General features: G+C 50.7%; 4 protein-coding genes across 7 annotated transcripts in view; 2 read left to right on the forward strand and 2 right to left on the reverse strand.

The window, feature by feature from the left end:
- Positions 1-2,447, reverse strand: part of LOC5667484 (proteoglycan 4) — a 64,444-nt gene extending 61,997 nt beyond the window's left edge. For all 3 annotated transcript variants that reach the window (XM_061641168.1, XM_061641167.1, XM_061641166.1), the window contains exon 1: positions 2,229-2,447. The gene's annotated coding sequence lies outside the window, so the exon portion shown is untranslated. The remainder of the gene's footprint in view (positions 1-2,228) is intronic.
- A 1,555-nt stretch (positions 2,448-4,002) lies between these two features.
- On the reverse strand, positions 4,003-5,744 carry LOC1281573 (apyrase). The gene has a single exon (XM_321503.4). It carries the CDS (start codon positions 5,742-5,744, stop codon positions 4,038-4,040), a length of 1,707 nt encoding a protein of 568 aa, XP_321503.3. The 3' UTR covers positions 4,003-4,037.
- A 976-nt stretch (positions 5,745-6,720) lies between these two features.
- LOC3290489 (apyrase) lies at positions 6,721-8,615 on the forward strand. Its single transcript, XM_321497.4, has one exon. The coding sequence runs from the start codon at positions 6,780-6,782 to the stop codon at positions 8,478-8,480; it is 1,701 nt and encodes a 566-aa protein (XP_321497.2). The 5' UTR covers positions 6,721-6,779; the 3' UTR covers positions 8,481-8,615.
- Positions 8,616-8,767: 152 nt separating this feature from the next.
- Positions 8,768-16,678, forward strand: LOC1281572 (pickpocket protein 28). 2 transcript variants are annotated; one of them, XM_061643553.1, is made up of 7 exons: positions 8,768-14,246; positions 14,368-14,497; positions 14,692-15,001; positions 15,075-15,937; positions 16,016-16,107; positions 16,183-16,361; positions 16,418-16,678. In XM_061643553.1, the coding sequence occupies exons 1-7, from the start codon at positions 14,195-14,197 to the stop codon at positions 16,676-16,678; spliced, it is 1,887 nt and encodes a 628-aa protein (XP_061499537.1). In that variant the 5' UTR covers positions 8,768-14,194. The 2 variants fall into 2 exon arrangements, with proteins under 2 accessions (XP_061499537.1, XP_061499536.1); XM_061643552.1 differs by having other exon boundaries at positions 16,016-16,361.
- Position 16,679: the final 1 nt, after the last annotated feature.

Consider the following 16,679-nt stretch of genomic DNA (forward strand, 5'->3'; position numbering starts at 1 on the left):
ACGGCTGTTGCTGCTGCTGATACTACTACTATTACTGCCGACTATTTATGAGGATTTGAAATTGTATCTTTTCCGACGCCGAGTCGCCCCGAACATGGGCCGGGCGCTCGATTAAGGGATGGGAAAACTTTTTCCATCGCTACCGTCACAGGGATACACATGTGGCGAGGCCGAGAAGCCAGCGCTGATGAAGCAGCAGCAAAGCAAACCATCCCACACGGGTTTGCGGTTTTAACTTTACACCAAACCCCGTCGGGAGTAACTTAAGTCTTTTGCTTTGGTCCCTTTTTCCACGGGGTGCGACTTGGAGACCAGGAGGTACGATCAAACATCCTCCTGCCGAGGAAGTCGTCCCACAGAGAAGTGCGTTGTTATAATTTGTACCTTGCTAACTTTTTCGCTCAGCTATCGTTAATTCGACCCCGTAGGAGGTTCAGGATGTCGTGATAAAGTTGGCGCTGCTTTGGCTTTGCTTAGACTACTCTTAGAATTGAAGATGACAAGCTGTATCATTACTGGTACTACCAGAGTATCAGCACTCCTACCCAAATAAGTAGTCAACAATCTTCTCCGATATGAGCAGTGCGTTTGAAAACTTTCCGTCGAAGAATTCATCAGCAGCGCTTCCAACAAGGCCTCATTATAGCATTCGCGTACTTGGCAGTACTTACCGCGTGATCTAGATCTAGGCTCTCCGTTGTAAGCACCATTGCGTTCTGCCGACTTCCGGGTTACGCTGGGCTGTTCTAACATAACGGGCCGTCGGGTTTGCTGCGAGACAATCTCTGCTACGATACACGTTGGCCAATCTCAGTAACGGAGCAACGGCGAAGACGTCCGCAGGTCGAACGGACGAATGAACGGTGTTTCATTTCTTTGTTGTTATGTTTTTTTTTTCTCTCTGTGTCGTAAATTCCTGCCCCTTTTCACACTGCAAGCAGCTCCGAGCAACGTATCGCAGACCTATCGCCGGTTGTGTTGTGTGTTATCCATTTCGTTTTCTTCCATCTGATTTTCCATGCTACGGATAAGCTTTTTTTTGCGCGCTCTTGCGTCTTTGCGGCATACGGCGTTGACTTTCTTCTGGCAATCGGTGCACTGGTACGTACCAGCCCGTACGTAAACAGACACTGCATGGGTATGCAGGGCCACGCAGGGCCGCCGGATACGTTGGCGAACACGTAAATCACTGCATTTTCTGCACTCGTCGGAATGCCCTCCAAAGGGGGGTGCAAGCGCCCAGTTTCGCTGAGCCGATCGACGACCCACCCAAAGCTGAGACTTCCCTCGTTCCCCCACTTTGGAAAGCTTGGTTGGTTCGAAACTAATTTGCATCAGAACGTTCGAGCATTCCGTGGAAACTAATTTCGAACCAAATCCCTTTACTGTACGAGCAGCCGATTCGTGGACGCCCATGCAGGAAGGAGACCAGCTTTGCCAACAAAAATAAATCACATACACACATACACGCAGGCACGCACACAAAACATATACACAATGGGAAAGAGAAAGAGAGAGTGGTGGCAAGGGCACGCACAACCATAAACGACCACGCGGAGGGAAAAGTTCAATATCCGGTTTGGCTCCGGTCGGTACTAGGTTAGTGACACGCGCGAAGTTGGAAGTTTTGGCGCGCGCGAAACATCATTCACAAGCGAATTGGAAACACGTGCACCGCTTCGTTAAGGATGGGGGAGCCATTCAATGGGGAAAGCTATTATCGTACGCTCGAATAAAGCGTATATCGTGTTTTGGAATGTTTCGCAAATGCACGAAAAGCAATTTCGAAACAATTCCATCAGTGACACTAACTAACGCACCCGCCCCAAAACACTCAAATCGTTTGCAGTGGGATCCATATCCCGTTAGCATGTCAGCGTTTATTGACGTTCCCATCGGCCGTTCTTGAGTCCAGGGTTCCAGCATCACCACCACCACCACCAGCACATGTCACTCGCACTTGCTTCCTTCCCTCGCTATAACCGGATTGTCGATCGGCAGCAGCAACAGTAGGTTGGTTTTCGTACAGAAAAAGGGCGAAGCCTGTCACTACCAAAACACACACCCGAAATCGCACAATCGGTCCACCTTTTTTGTTTCGCTTCTACCATCATCTCAGCTTCCTTCGACAGTTTGGTCCACAGTTCACGGGCACAAATCGACCACAAAACTGGTTCTACAGCCGCAACAACAACAACAACAACAACAACGAGCACCACAACACTTACAACGCTCGGCTTTCTAAACTAATGCAGGAGAAAACTCGAAACGCACCTCCCGAACGCGGCCACCGTTGCGGTCGTACTGAAAGCGACAATGCGAAGACGAGACGACGCACCAGACACAACACCAGAACCAAGAAAGCTGCTGAAGCCTGCTGAACGAACCACCGTGTAGCGCTTTTCAAACCTGCCACCGATGACGGTTGGCTAAAGACGAACTGCTTTCGCGCCGCGTGTAGCCATCGGGCCCTGGTCGCGGTCGAGTTTGGAGTTGGAAATCGAATCGAGAGAGCGAATGGAGAGAACCGATTACCGCGTGAGCATTTTGTTGGTGTGATGTTTCTCTCGCGCGTACTGCACATTTGATTGCAACGGATGAAATAGATACCTTTCTGCGACGAAGATATTTGGAAACATATAAAGTGATTTAAGGATATTAATTTTGGGTTTGGAAGACTGTTCTGATGCCTTCTTTTCATAATAATAATGGGGTTTAATTAAATTATAAATAAGCAAAACGATATTCAAAATTTACGAGGAATAAAGTATGTACAGCACTGTATTGCTCCATCGAGAGCGATTTACTTTGCTGAGAGATACACAAACAGAGAGAGAGTAAAGGGAGAGCTGAATAGATTCGTGGCAGGGTTGTCAAACTACGCAACGTTGCATTACTCGTTTCGATTTGTTTGCTAGTTTGTCAAAAAACAAATTAATTTATTTATTATTTTTGTTGCAACTTTTCAAATATTTGTACTATTTACGATGTCTAAAAGGTGATATTGCCACATCAATATTTTGTGATTAGCCATTACCACAGTGTAAATCCTACACACAGCACTCTCAACAAAGCCTTAAAACATTCCTCAAGCTATTTCTGCCCCTGTTCCAAACCATGCCTCGAACAACTTCGAAACAAATTTGAAAGCTAAAACAAAAGTAACCCAGCGGGACGTCGTGGCGCGACAAAACGGCTCCGAAACACGTACAATCCGTTGCAAAAATTGAAACCAAACGAGTGGAAATTTTTAATACCCAGCAAGGAACTTTATCATCAACCAACGGTGAAGCTGTTAGCAGCTCCCAAACTCTATATCTCGCTCTCCCTCCCCCCCTTCATCTTCACATTGTTCCTTGTCAGCGCGAAGCGACTGAAACTTATGTTTATGTTTCATAACCAAGAAAACATCCCAATGGCTTGAGCCGGCTGGCTGTTGATCTAGTGGGGGAACTTTTCCCCAAAAGCTGTCGAACACAACGAACCGCCTGTCTGGACTGGGTGAAGCGGAAGGACGTATGATGCCGACGTCGAACCGAACCGTTAGGGCACGAAATCACTGTTCAATTCAATAAAGTTATCGGGTGCGGTACGAGACCCAAATCCCCCGAGCACATTTCCAGCTACAGCATCAAGAGATTCTTCCCAAAGAATGGTTCCGCTCCGGTCCGTAATGAGATGGTTGGGAAAAGTTTGGCGAAGAAAGTTCACGCCATGGCATGAATGTGTAGTTGGCAGCGGTGTGACGTGTTGATTGACGCACATGCTATTCGTTCGGATTTAACAGCCGCTGGGAACGCTTCATGGTCAAGGCTGTTGGATAGTAGGCTGCCACAAAATTAATTACCGGTTGCATTAAAATGTAATGTCCCTTTTTTTACATACCACAACCATCGTCGTGACATTGTAAATTTCCTTCCACGTTTCAAGCCAACATTCACTATCCAATCGAACGCGACCTAAAAGTTACAGTATACAGCTAAATAAAAGTTCTCATAACAATGCGCTTTTGAACCCACAATCGAGTTGCGTTTTATTCACTCTGCAATAACGGTAATGCGTCCCTCAGTTCCGCTTACGATGGGAGTCATCTTTCGTACGTAATGCTCCAGCACGGCAATATCCACCGGACCGATCAACAGATTTGTAGCCCTCGCAGGAATCATCGTGTACCCGCTGCCACCCTTCCGTATGTACGCACCGGTCGCTACCCGATACACATGCTCCGGATCTAGTGGTTCGTAGTGAGGCACCGAACAGTAGCGACACCGTAAGCTCACCGACACTACCCGGCTCCCGGCAGGGCGGCGCAAATCGTACGTCACCTTCATGCCAGACATCTGCATCGTGTCCGATGTGCCGTACCGGCTTGCACTATGCTCCAGCACATCGAGCAGATCCCGACCGAGCAGATCAAAGCTATCGATCGTATCCTCAAACGGTACCGCCGTCACAAGATCATCGAACGTGAGATTCCCAGCAAACAGTGACGTTCGCATGCCACCACCGGTATTGAACGCGATCGCCACCTCCGTCCACTGGTCGGGCTTCGGAGCCTTCTGGCCCTCCGTTGCGAAGTAGTCGATGTACCCGTCCGTAATGAAGTTACCAAAGTTACACTCTCCCCGAGCGCAGTCGGGTTTTGCGAGCATTACCGCCGAATAACCGATCTGCCGGTTGGCCTGCACGTTGACCTGCTCCCGCCATGGAGCTAGCTGTGCGAGAACTTCTTCATCCTGCGGTACCGAGCTGTCCAGGAATTCTGGATTTCCTTCCCATTCACGGATGTTACCTTCCTCATCGAAGTAGAGCGTGATGCGTCCAACGTACTTCGCGTACGACGCCGCCTGCACAATCAGTGTCGTGCGCCCCTCGGGATGCTCTACCACGATCGGGTACGTATCTTCTGGGTCATCCGGAAACCCATCGGCAGTACCGTTGTATAGGAAGGTGTGTGAATGTCCTCCGACGACCACATCAACATCGGGAAGTTCACGAGCAATGATACGATCGATCTCCAAACCACAGTGTGAAAGCACCACAATGTGTTGAATTCCTTCCTCCTTCAGCCGACCGATCTCCATCCGTAGCTGCTCTACTTCGCCCAGAAACCGGAGTCGCTCCGTCATGCCCATCGTGTTTGTGAGATGATGGATAACACCAACCACACCGATTTTACGCCCACCACGCTCCAGCACTACGCTTTTCGTGTACTTCCCCTGTAGAGTCGGTTCTTCCCGATCGTCGATATTAGTCACTACCACCGGGCTATCGATCACGTCCAGGAAGGGCACCAGCCCACCAATACCATGTTCAAACTCGTGGTTCCCGAGTGTCATCACGTCCGCCGGGAGAAGATTCAGAAAGTGTGCGGTCACATTCCAGCGCAGCAGCGAGTACCACAGTGTGCCTTGGAAATTATCACCAGCGTTCAGGTATATCGGATTGCGATCGGCGTACTCGCGCTGTAGGGATTTGACGCGGGAGACAACCCGAGCGTATCCTCCGATACATCGTTCACCCTCATCCGGTTTGCAGCGCGTCGAAACTGTGTTCGTTTCTTCGAACCGAGCATGAAAGTCGTTCAGATGGATGATCGTCAGAGGAAACAGCTGCTCACTCACTGAGGGCTGCTTCGCTATAAGCACACCGGAAGCAGAATCTACCGATTGATGCAACACTGTACACCTGCCAACTACGGCCAGAGCGCAGCAGACAGTCAACAACCACGGCAACGAGATCATCGCTCGCACGATTCTCCCGTCCACAACTGACACAACTCGACGATTCCACACAAACAAGTGGACGCGCAGCGTTCGGCAATGTGGTAGGTGATAAGCTCCAATCCCTAGCAATCGCCGCGGGGGAGAAGCAACAAAAAATGAGACTCTCATCAACACGCAGATAACCCGTTTGGGCATACATACTTACACACGAGCGAGCGCACGGGACGCGTCGCGATGCGTCGTTGTTAAGGGGAAGCAGCAAAGACGCGTGTAAACTGTGCGCGGTGTACAGCTCAACTGAGGCCCACTTAGTGCGGAAGAGAAGATTAACTAACGAGTCGCGCTTGGAAGATACAGCTCTTTATTACCTATCTTCCGTGCGAGAGAATTGCCCTGGAGAAGCTTCCCTGCTGGTCGTTGAGTTGAAGAGGAGCACTGAATACGATTCGGCGACTGGTAGAATAATTTATACGCAGGCCCAAACCCATTTTAAGGATAGTTTCGGAGTAATCGATTCATATTTTGTCCATCAATTATAGGTTTGATAACATCCAAGGCGAAATGAATGCAAATTTCCTAACTGAATGTATGTGGACTTTAATCACCTTCTCTAGACATGGGACAAGTTAGGCTCATCCATCTCCAAAGCGATTCCGACCCCGTTCAACCGTTCCACCACCGGTGTTGCATCAATCTGCATTGAAATCGACGTTCACAGCTTATCAGCAACCACATGCAGCCAAAGCGTCTGATACTGAAGAGTTATTAACGTCAGTCACGCTGCTATCACACCTTCTTTTTTGTTCACCAAACCCCCACTATTTAGGTCGTGAGAATGGGGAAACAAACCCCCATTCCTTGAAGTCCCGACGGCATCCAACGTCGGAGAGTGCTGGATGGTTACATTTCATCGTCTCTAATACCTCCACAGGCCCCTTTCTCGACGGTCAATGTTTTTGATTTGCTCTTATCAACACAATTGCCCGCACCAGCTCAACCAACACAGACAGAACGAGTCCAGCAGAGTGTCAGTAGTCGTTCGACGCTGGCAAGATGTGGACCGTCCCAGCTCTGTTACGCTTTGGGATCTGTTTGACAGTTACGGCCGTGTGTGGTGTGTGTTGTGCGGCCGCCTCCGAGCAAGGTGTTCTGATTAGCAAAACGTGGAGGGCGGAGAAAAGTGACGATCCGCTCTACCCACTGACCATCATCCATCTGAACGACTTTCATGCCCGGTTCGAGGAGACGAACACAGTTTCGACGCGCTGCAAACCGGACGAGGGTGAACGATGTATCGGAGGATACGCTCGGGTTGTCTCCCGTGTCAAATCGCTGCAGCAGGAGTACGCCGATCGGAACCCAATCTACCTGAACGCGGGCGATAGCTTCCAGGGCACGATCTGGTACACGCTGCTGCGGTGGAATGTGACTGCCTACTTTCTGAACCTGCTGCCCGCCGACGCAATGACACTCGGCAACCACGAGTTCGATCACGGTGTGGAGGGACTGGTACCGTTTCTGGGAGCTATCGACAGCCCCATGCTGGTTGCCAACATCGACGATCGTGAGGAGCCGACGCTACAGGGGAAGTACCAGCGAAGTGTCGTGCTGGAGCGTGGTGGTCGCAAGATCGGAATCATTGGTGTGATACACCACGCGACCGATACGCTCAGCATGACGGACCGGGTCCGCTTCCTGGATGAGGTGCAGTGCATCAATCAGGAGGCGACGGCCCTGAAGCAGCTCGGCGTGGACATTATCGTAGTGCTGTCGCACTGTGGCTTTACCATCGATCAGCAGATTGCGCGGGAGTGCCCGGATGTGGACGTCGTTGTCGGAGGTCATTCGCACACCCTGCTGCACACGGGCACTGTGGCCGATTGGCCGGACGTACCGGCGGGCAGCTATCCGTTCGTGGTGGAGCAAGCTGCCGGCCGCCGGGTGTTGATCGTACAGGCCGGCTCGTTCACCAAGTACCTGGGCCATCTGGTGGTGTACTTTGACGAGCGTGGCGAAGCGGTCCGCTGGGAAGGTAACACCGAGTATCTGGACGAATCATTCCCCAAGGATGAACAGATCGAGCGAGAGCTGGTGCCGTGGCGCACTCAGGTCGATGCGCTCGCCGTACGCCCGGTAGGAGTGTCCAGGGTGTTCCTGTCCAAGCCGGCCTGCCGGACGGGGGAGTGTAACTTCGGCAGCTTCGTTGCGGACGCGTTCGTCGACTACTACGTCGGCCGGGGAGAGGCCGAGCACGAGTGGACGTACGCGGCTATCGGCATCACCAACGACGGTGGCCTCCGGACCTCGCTCGCACCCGGAACACTGACGTACGAGGATCTGGTGACGGCCATCCCGTACGAAAACACGGTCGATACGTTCGAGCTGCGCGGCCAGTATCTGCTCGACGCGCTCGAGTACAGTGCCAGCCGGTACGATACGGCCGACGTGCTGCAGTTCGCGGGGCTGCGTGTCGTCTTCAACCTGACGCGCCCTGCCCTGCAGCGCGTCCAGCGTGTGGATGTGCGGTGCCGGGTGTGCCGGATTCCGCGCTACGAGCCGCTGGACGTGAACGCTACCTATCGGATTGCGATTGCGGCGTGGATTGGCAGCGGTGGCAACGGGTACACTATGTTCGGCCAGCATCGCACCAACGTGCGCGTTGGCCCACTGGACATTGACGTGTTCGAGCGGTACGTGGCCAAGATGTCGCCCATTATGCAGGGAACGGATGGGCGAATGGTTTTTGTCCGGTGAGTGGCTAAAGACTCTGCTCTAAACGGGGTTAAGCGCTAAGCGACGAACTCGGTTAAACGATTTGTTTTCACTTTTAGCAAGAAAATATGAAGGAGATTAATTTAAATAAACTACACGATGCGTCATAACAATAAACCATCTACCCGGCATAATGGCAGGTTTCAGTTCTGGGAAATTTTCTCTCACCAGGCAAACGGGCACTATGCTGCTGTACGCAAATTTGTTTCGCAATTTTCTTCCCTCACCTTTTGTCAGCGGACAGTTCTTTCATTAATTTCACACCCAGCCCACAACAAGTAGTTTGCACTTTCCCCACCATCATCTCTAGCACACGATGTGGCTTATGCACATCGCATCACCGACACCGCGCTCCGGATCACACCGTGACAAACCCCGGCGGCGGCGTTAGTGCAAGCAACACCACGCTTAACTGATTAGTGCTCGTTAATTTGTGCCGCTTTTCCCTCCGGGTGCTACGCCACTTACTCCACACACACACACACACACCGCCAGCAAATTACGATGCAAATACTAGACAGCGGGTAGCATCCGTACACAATGCGCCCCTTCTTGCTTGCTCCTCCAAAGTCCAATGTGTCAATATTTACAACAGTGAATAGAAGAGCGCGCTGAGGCTACAGAAAGAAGGAATAGAAGAAAAAAAACCCTACTGAAAATCTGTTCCTAGCACATGGCACTAAAAACCTGCCTGCGCCACCGTTGACCTAAAACGGCGTAGGGAGGCGTTTAATGACGAAAGTAAACGACGGGATCCGGGCAGGGCGGCGGCACTTCAAGCACCTGCTTCAAGAACCTGCGCCCAACGGAATGAAACGGTCACGCGGAACGACGCCTGTGCTGTGTTGGCGCGGCCCATGTGGTTGCGCTAAATGCGGGAAAGCGTGTCGCGGAATTTTCACTCCCATCCCGGACCGGCCGACCGAACAGGAGCAGTGCATACACATGCATTTCCATATTTACATACGCGGTGGTGGTGACGGTTTAGAAACTGCTGGAACCAACATTCTCGGTCACACTGTCCCATCGTCACACCGGTGGTGCTTTGTCACAGTAACCAACACTGGGTGTGTGTGTTCTGGTATGTCCGGACAGGACGACCACTTTTGCCTGTTGAACAAGCTGCCATGCTTACTTGTGGTACGGGCAGGTCTCTTGTTGGAAATTAGGCTAAAATGGGCAACACGGCATAAAAGCATTCCCACAGAGACAGACGTCCTTCTCATCTCATCCAGTCCAGTGACCATGTGGTAGAGTTTCTCGCAATGCATTTCCCCACGCTTGGATGCTCCAAATGAAATGAAAATCCAGTGCACACATTTCCAAACAACCATCCGAACGATCCTCTGATGTCCAATCCAGCAATGGGAGGTTCAAAAATCGCAAACAAACGTCACGCCACGATGATATTGATAAATATCGGGCAAACCGGGTCCTTACAGCAAAGTCCTGTTACATCGTTCGCTCCACAAATGAAGTAGAAGCATTAAATGTCCGGTTCGCCCATTGCGAACGGAGCCGCAGGTGGCGAAACTGTCTCTGCCCAACACTTTGGCGGGCTTGCGGAAAAGTGCATATCCGCATCGTTATGACTACATGGGGTCGCATCAATTCGTTCCCGATAGATGGACAGATGGATAGGGTTGACCCCCCCTTCAGTGCCGTGTTTATGCAAACATAAGCAAAGATAAACTTTGTGTCACACGCCATCCGGACGGACACTGTTGGGAAATGGGCATCGAAAAACGGACAAGTTTGGAATGGAGGTAGAATTTTAGGATTTTCAAAAAAGCTCGATTGATGTGTCCTTGAAGAATGTAAAAGAGAAATATATAGAAGAGTTCGTGTAGTTGTTTTGTCTTACAGTTTTAAATATAATTTCATTATTTGACCACCAACAGGAACTGCTGTGAGTTTCTCCCCCGTTGGTTCAAATCGGTTTGATTTGTTTTTCCACCCTTCCCCCCTTCAGTGCGGATTGTTCCTCTCCACTGTCCGTGTCCACTATTTGCAACAAAACCAGTCAAAGGGCACGCGATCAGCCTCAGTAGCTGACCGGTTCCGGTTCCGGTTAGAAGGCTCGAATTGAAAGAAAACGCGAAGCTCTTTAGCTTTTAGTTGGTTTATTCGCGGATCTAGTGCTTAAAATTCCGTTTATCAGCTTACTACCAGCCAAAAAGGTGCTTGAAAAACGGATTTTATCCCATTTTCCGTGGTTCACCGTTTCATCGTTTTCTGCTTTCTTTTTGAATTGTTCGTTTATTCTATCCTCCCCCGGCGCACGTTTCCAGAATCGCAATTCAAGAGGCTTAACCGCAGGCTGGAATGTTTATATTCGACCAGTAAAGTACGAAAGCAGTGGAACTCTCCCGTGTTGTTTCATTAATTCCATGTGCAAGAGGAGACACAGATGACTCCCGTCGTTTTTAATCCCGCTACATTGTTCCAAGTAGCTGCCCAAATTATAACAGTGCAAAAGCTCTCTTATGTGTGAGGATGTGTGCTGGACAGTTGCGTTTCGCCGCATAATTGAATCATAATTCCATGTCCTGCTGTTTCCAGGATGGCAGCAGCGTTCGACACGTTTTGCAGCGGATTGTTAGGTTTATTTTAATTATTTTTTAAGTCTTTTCCATTGCTTCGTTGGACATGAAAGCGAGCAAATTTCCCCCCTTTTTTGTTGCTTTATTCCTCGACTTTTACACGCCTCCAACCAGTACGCAATGTGAGCTGGAGTGTAAATCTTCTGCATTCTTGTTCAATTAACGCAACTCTTCCACTCCTGTTAAGCTGTTAAACTTGTGCTGCATACGAAGCGTTCATTATTGGCAGGATTGGATGCTGTTTTTTTGTTTGCATTCGGCTCGTTTTAATATTAAATTTTAATAACGAGTCAGAATCGTGTGTGCGCGAGTGAGCGTCTAGCGTTTCTGCGAAGGCGAGAGACCCTTTTGATGCATTTTCCCAGGCGGCACATGTCGTTATTTGCCATTACTGACCGCCCCCGTTGAAAGGGGGTAATTGGAAGTCGGAATCACCACCGAAGGGATATCGATATCCTCCTCCCCAAGCACGTGGCGCGTGAGAGTAAATTCGATCCAAAACAGCTTCAAAGGGATAAGAGTTCAAACGCTGCCTCGGTTCGTTACACGGTTGATGGGTGAACAAAAAAGGTGCACAGACACAAACACACGCGCTCTAAATGGTTTAAAGCTACTTAACCTGGGCACTGGAATTTGGAATTCTCGGTTAAAGCCCAAGAGCATGCAAAACTTCCAACCCATACCGTAAACTTTAATTATCCAAATGTCCCACACAGCAGCAGAAGCATGCGAACCAGGTGGAAAATACATGTTTGTGGATAAGCACAAATAGAGCACCCTTCGTCTCTCCACCTTTCCCCCAGATTACACATACCTTGTACCAACGGAAAGGACCAGCAAAACGGGTGTTCTCAATGTTCCAAAAAACCGTCCAAACCCTATCATAACCCAACGCCCAGGCACACACACGCACCGGACCAGATGGTGCCATACCGATATTTTCGATAAAATTTGCCAAAAAATTGGCTCGGCCCGCCACTAAGCACACATGCCGGGGCCGAGGTTTTCATGCTAAGGAGATGCAAAAAAAAGAAGGACAGTATCATCCCATTACCTTCCGACCCGGGTGTCCGCACATGGATTATGGCACGGGCAACCCAGTGAGCTGAAAAATTGGAAAATGATGACTTTAAAGCCCGATTCTTTGGGGATTGGGGAAAGATTCCATTGCCAGAGCTGGGCCAAGTGACAAAATTGTAAATTAAACTTTAATGAAAGGTCGTTCGGGAAACTGGGGTTCGATCGATTAAACTGCGGCATTTTGTGGCGTACCAGCAGTGCCCTGGCGCTCGAAGAGGGTATAAAGTATTTGCTGCTGTAAAAGCAACCACATGTGGATAGTACAACTGAACCAAAGTTGCGTTTACTGGCAAACAGTTGCTTAGAAATTAGGAAGGTTTTTTTACGATTTTCTTCCAACCGTCAGTCACACGTTCACAACTCCAATCTATGCGGAAAACCCCACTAAAACTCGATTCCACGTACATCCACAGCGTGGAGCTTCTTAGACATTCTCCCTCGTCCCTCGAATCACACCAAAGGATTAATGGTACCTTCGTGGTCTACACTAGTGATGTGCTGTATGGAGCGCACCCACGACTCCGATCCGACTGCGGCTATTGTTAGTCCGATTCTGACTCCGGCAAAATGGAACCACTAGATCCAACCGGAGTAGGAGTCGTCCGGAGTCGTTCGGAGTCGTCTGAAGTCGCTCAGGGTCGTTAGGAGTCGGAGTCATCCGGAGTCGTCCAGAGTCGTCTGGAGTCGTTCGGAGTCGTTTGGAGTCGCCCGGAGTCGTTTGGAGTCGTTTGGAGTTGTCCGGAGTTGGAGTCGTTCGGAGTCGTCGGAGTCGTCCAGAGTCGTCCGGAGTCGTTCGAGATCGAAGTTGGTCGGGATCGGAGTTGGTCGGATGACTCCGGATGACTACGACTCCGGACAACTCCGATGACTCCGAACGACTCCAAATCCGGGTGATTCCGAACGACTCCGACTCCGACCAACTCCGGGCGACTCCAGACGACTTCGGACGACTCCGGACGACTCCTGACGACTCCGGGCGACTCCGGATGACTCCGAATCCGGGCGACTCCGGACGACTCTGGACGACTCTGGGCCTTTTCGGACGATTACGAACGACTCCGGATATTGCAGCGCGGACCTACTTTCCGGAGTCGGATCGGAGTCGACTCCGGATTTTTGCCAACTTTACCCATCACTAGTCTACACATCTCGCCAGCACCCGGAGCACACAAAAGCGTCCTTCATGGCTGGGCAGGATATATCGGAAGGACGCCGGCGGAGTGGTTGATTGATTGTCGATACATGCAAATAATTTCCTTCCGTTGTTACCGGGCTGGCAATTGATGGGGGGAGGCCGCCGTCAACATCATAGGTTAGAGCGCGCGCGCGTATGTGGTCTCAGCAGGGGGGAAGCCAAGACAAATTTGGAAACTTTGGTGGCAGGAGCAATGCCGCATTCTTCTTGAACAAAAGACACACACATACCACACACTCATAATGTTACACTCACTACGTGCTCCATAAACTCGCTGCAAGTAGGACGGTTATTGCACTGAGGCGGAAGCCACCAATTTCACACGCCTTACATTGGGAGGGACTTCCCTTCGAAGGAGCATTGTTCGGCGCCAAAATCGATGTTCAAGGTGTTTTCCCCGCACAGCAGAACAACCTTTGGTAGGGGGAAAATTACCCTCCAATGTCTGTATGTGTGCCCGTACGTGAGAAATGTGATGCTGCGATATTGATCGAAAGGGCTTCAACGGCAATGCCCTTACAAGAGAAATTGCCCTCACAGTAGCTGCCAAACACGTTTTCCAATATTATGTTGATGGTAGCATCAAATTAATCGATAGTGTCCGCGCGTATGTGTGTGTGTATGTGGTCTCCCCACTCCCCAAAAAGCTATTTCAAGCCACAATCCATTTCCATTACGGTTCGCGGTGGGTTCTGCATAAAAGATCAAAGCATGCTTTACAAACCCACTCGGTGAATGGTTTTGTTGTGGTTTGCAGTGGTAAAGTGGTCACGGCAGAGAGGAAAAAATCAACCGACGCATCATCAGTTTACACCATCATGGCTCCCGTTTTCCCATTGCACCGCCTGCCGCACGTGGCGTTCGATAAGGGTAAGTGCGATTGAAATCCGTGCTTTAATCCGTTACTTTAAACGATGTTAAAGTAACGCCCCTCCTCATTACCTGAGCTGCTATGAACTTTGCTTCCAAATATGCATCCTCCGCTCCGCAGAGCAACGCATCAAAGCGGCAATCAACAGGGAGCGTGTCTCGTTTACGGAGAATCTTCGCGAGTACTGCCTCAACACCACCATCCACGGGCTGAAGTACATCGGGACGGTATCGCTGACGCTCTGCGAAAGGTAGATTAGTGATTTATTAATTAAAAACAAACACACACACAGACACTTAGGACGATCGATCAATTAAGGACGGACACTTGATTTTGTCCACCATCAAAATCCTAACCTCACCACAAACGTTTAATGCCCACTCGAGCACTCCGAAGCTCCACACTGCCGCACACTAATAGGACGCCATTTTGTTGCTGCTTCAGGGCCTACTTTTTCCTGACCTTTCTCGTCGTCACCGCCTGCTCGATCTACTTCATCTCGAATGTGTACATCAAGTGGCAATCGTCGCCGATCATCATCGGCCTCAACCCGATCGCGACCCACATTCGGAACATTCCGTTTCCGGCCGTGACGATCTGTAACATGAACCAGCTGCGGCGCGAGGCCGCCGAGCGCATCGAGCAGAACACGCTCGAGCAGACGGTGCTGCAAAGCATCTGCTCGATCGATGGCGACTTCAACGACACACAGTACGAGGGGAAGTGGTCCGCGGTGAAGCGGATGCTGCTGAGTGTACGTTTGCCCCCGGAGGATGGTGCTGAGTGTGTAAGTTAAGCTTCCTCTATTCCTTCCAACCACAACGCAGGCAACGCAACCCTGCTCGGCGCTACTGAAAGCCTGCCGGTACGCGAAGCAGCCGGAACGCTGCTCGGAAATATTCCAGTCCATCTTCACCGACGAGGGCCTCTGCTGCACGTTCAACACGCTCGACACGGTGTACATGTTTCGGAATGCGACCGCACCGAGCATCTTTCCCACTGAGGTGGGCAGCAGCAGTGGCCGGTTCCGCCCGATCCTGTGGACGCCGGAAAACGGGTACGCCGAGGAGCCGTCCAATGCGTCCTATCCGCGCTTCATTGCCGGGCCGGGCGTAGCTATGGGCCTGGCGATGGTGCTGGATGCGAATGCGAGCGATTACTTCTGCTCCTCCACGTCGTCGGTTGGGTTTAAGATCATCTTTCACAGCCCGTCGGAAACGCCCAAGATTACGGACTACGCGCAGTACATCCCGGTCGGTACGGAGAATCGGATCATCATCACGCCGAAGATTAACGACGCAGCCGACCAGATACGGAAGGTGGCCCAGGCGCAGCGGCAGTGCGTGTTTGCGAGCGAAGCCAACCTGTCCTACTACAGCGTGTACTCGCGCAACAACTGCGAGCTGGAGTGCGAGGCGAAGCTGATACTGGAGAACTGTGGCTGCGTGCTGTACTATCTGCCGAAGCTGTACGAGGACACGAAGATCTGCAGCCGGGCGAATGCGCGCTGTTACGAGCAGATCCGCAGCTCGATTGCGTTCACTGCCAACACGAGCATTTCCTGCTCCTGTTTGCCCGGGTGCTTCGAGATTAGCTATGTGCCGGATTTGACCACGGCCGAGCTGCAGGTTGGTCGATTCGGCATACGCGAGACGCTGCTGGACAACGTGAAGGACGAGGTGTATGCAAAGTGAGAGTGGGGAAAGAGGGAATGCTTCGAAAATGAGGAATCTCGGATGTGTCTTTTCCATTTAATGTGTGCTTGCAGGGAGAACTTGGCGCTGGTCTACATCTTTGTGAAGGATACGTACTATCGCAGCTTTACCAAGGGCGAGCTGGTGGGCTTTACCGACTTTCTATGTAACTTCTATTCCTCGCTGGTATCACTTTTAGCGCTTTTAATCTGTTTTCTCTCACTCTTACCGCTCTTTCAAGCGAACGTTGGTGGCTTACTCGGCCTCTTCTTGGGCTTTTCCATCATCTCACTCATCGAGGTAATCTACTTCGTCACACTGCGCCCATACTGTGCAAAGCGAAAGCAGCAATGCATCAATCGAAAGGAGCAAAACGTGGAAGCGAACCATTTGACCGCTGCTCGAAACGAACTACTTTGGGTATGGTAACGCTCTTTACATTCTCATTTTCAATTCTAACCAATTGCTTCCAACAGTTTGGCTCCAAACCATCCACCACAACAGCGATACAGTTTCTTGGCCGCCCAACGTACGCCGATCGCTATGATGCAAACGACTATCACCTACATGCCGGACGCAATGCAATGGTAAAAGAATTTGCCGCTAAGCTTAAGCATCTTGTACATTCTCGACTGCAACAGGCAAACGGTTGGGTGCGGAACACGTTCCGTTCGCGACGGACTCAGCTCGGCTTCGGCCAGGAGCGCACTGGAACGTCCTATCCTTTCTACGACTGAA

Source organism: Anopheles gambiae, chromosome 2 (genome assembly GCF_943734735.2).
Source record: "Anopheles gambiae chromosome 2, idAnoGambNW_F1_1, whole genome shotgun sequence".
NCBI lineage: Eukaryota > Metazoa > Arthropoda > Insecta > Diptera > Culicidae > Anopheles > Anopheles gambiae.

Bases quoted from the DNA above. Each gene is read 5' to 3' on its own strand.
- LOC1281573 (XM_321503.4), bottom strand. From the start codon at position 5,744: ATGATCTCGTTGCCGTGGTTGTTGACTGTCTGCTGCGCTCTGGCCGTA.
- LOC3290489 (XM_321497.4), top strand. From the start codon at position 6,780: ATGTGGACCGTCCCAGCTCTGTTACGCTTTGGGATCTGTTTGACAGTT.
- LOC1281572 (XM_061643552.1), top strand. From the start codon at position 14,195: ATGGCTCCCGTTTTCCCATTGCACCGCCTGCCGCACGTGGCGTTCGAT. The intron at 14,247-14,367 runs GTAAGTGCGATT...TCCGCTCCGCAG, and splicing joins GCACGTGGCGTTCGATAAGG to AGCAACGCATCAAAGCGGCA. The intron at 14,498-14,691 runs GTAGATTAGTGA...TTGCTGCTTCAG, and splicing joins TCGCTGACGCTCTGCGAAAG to GGCCTACTTTTTCCTGACCT.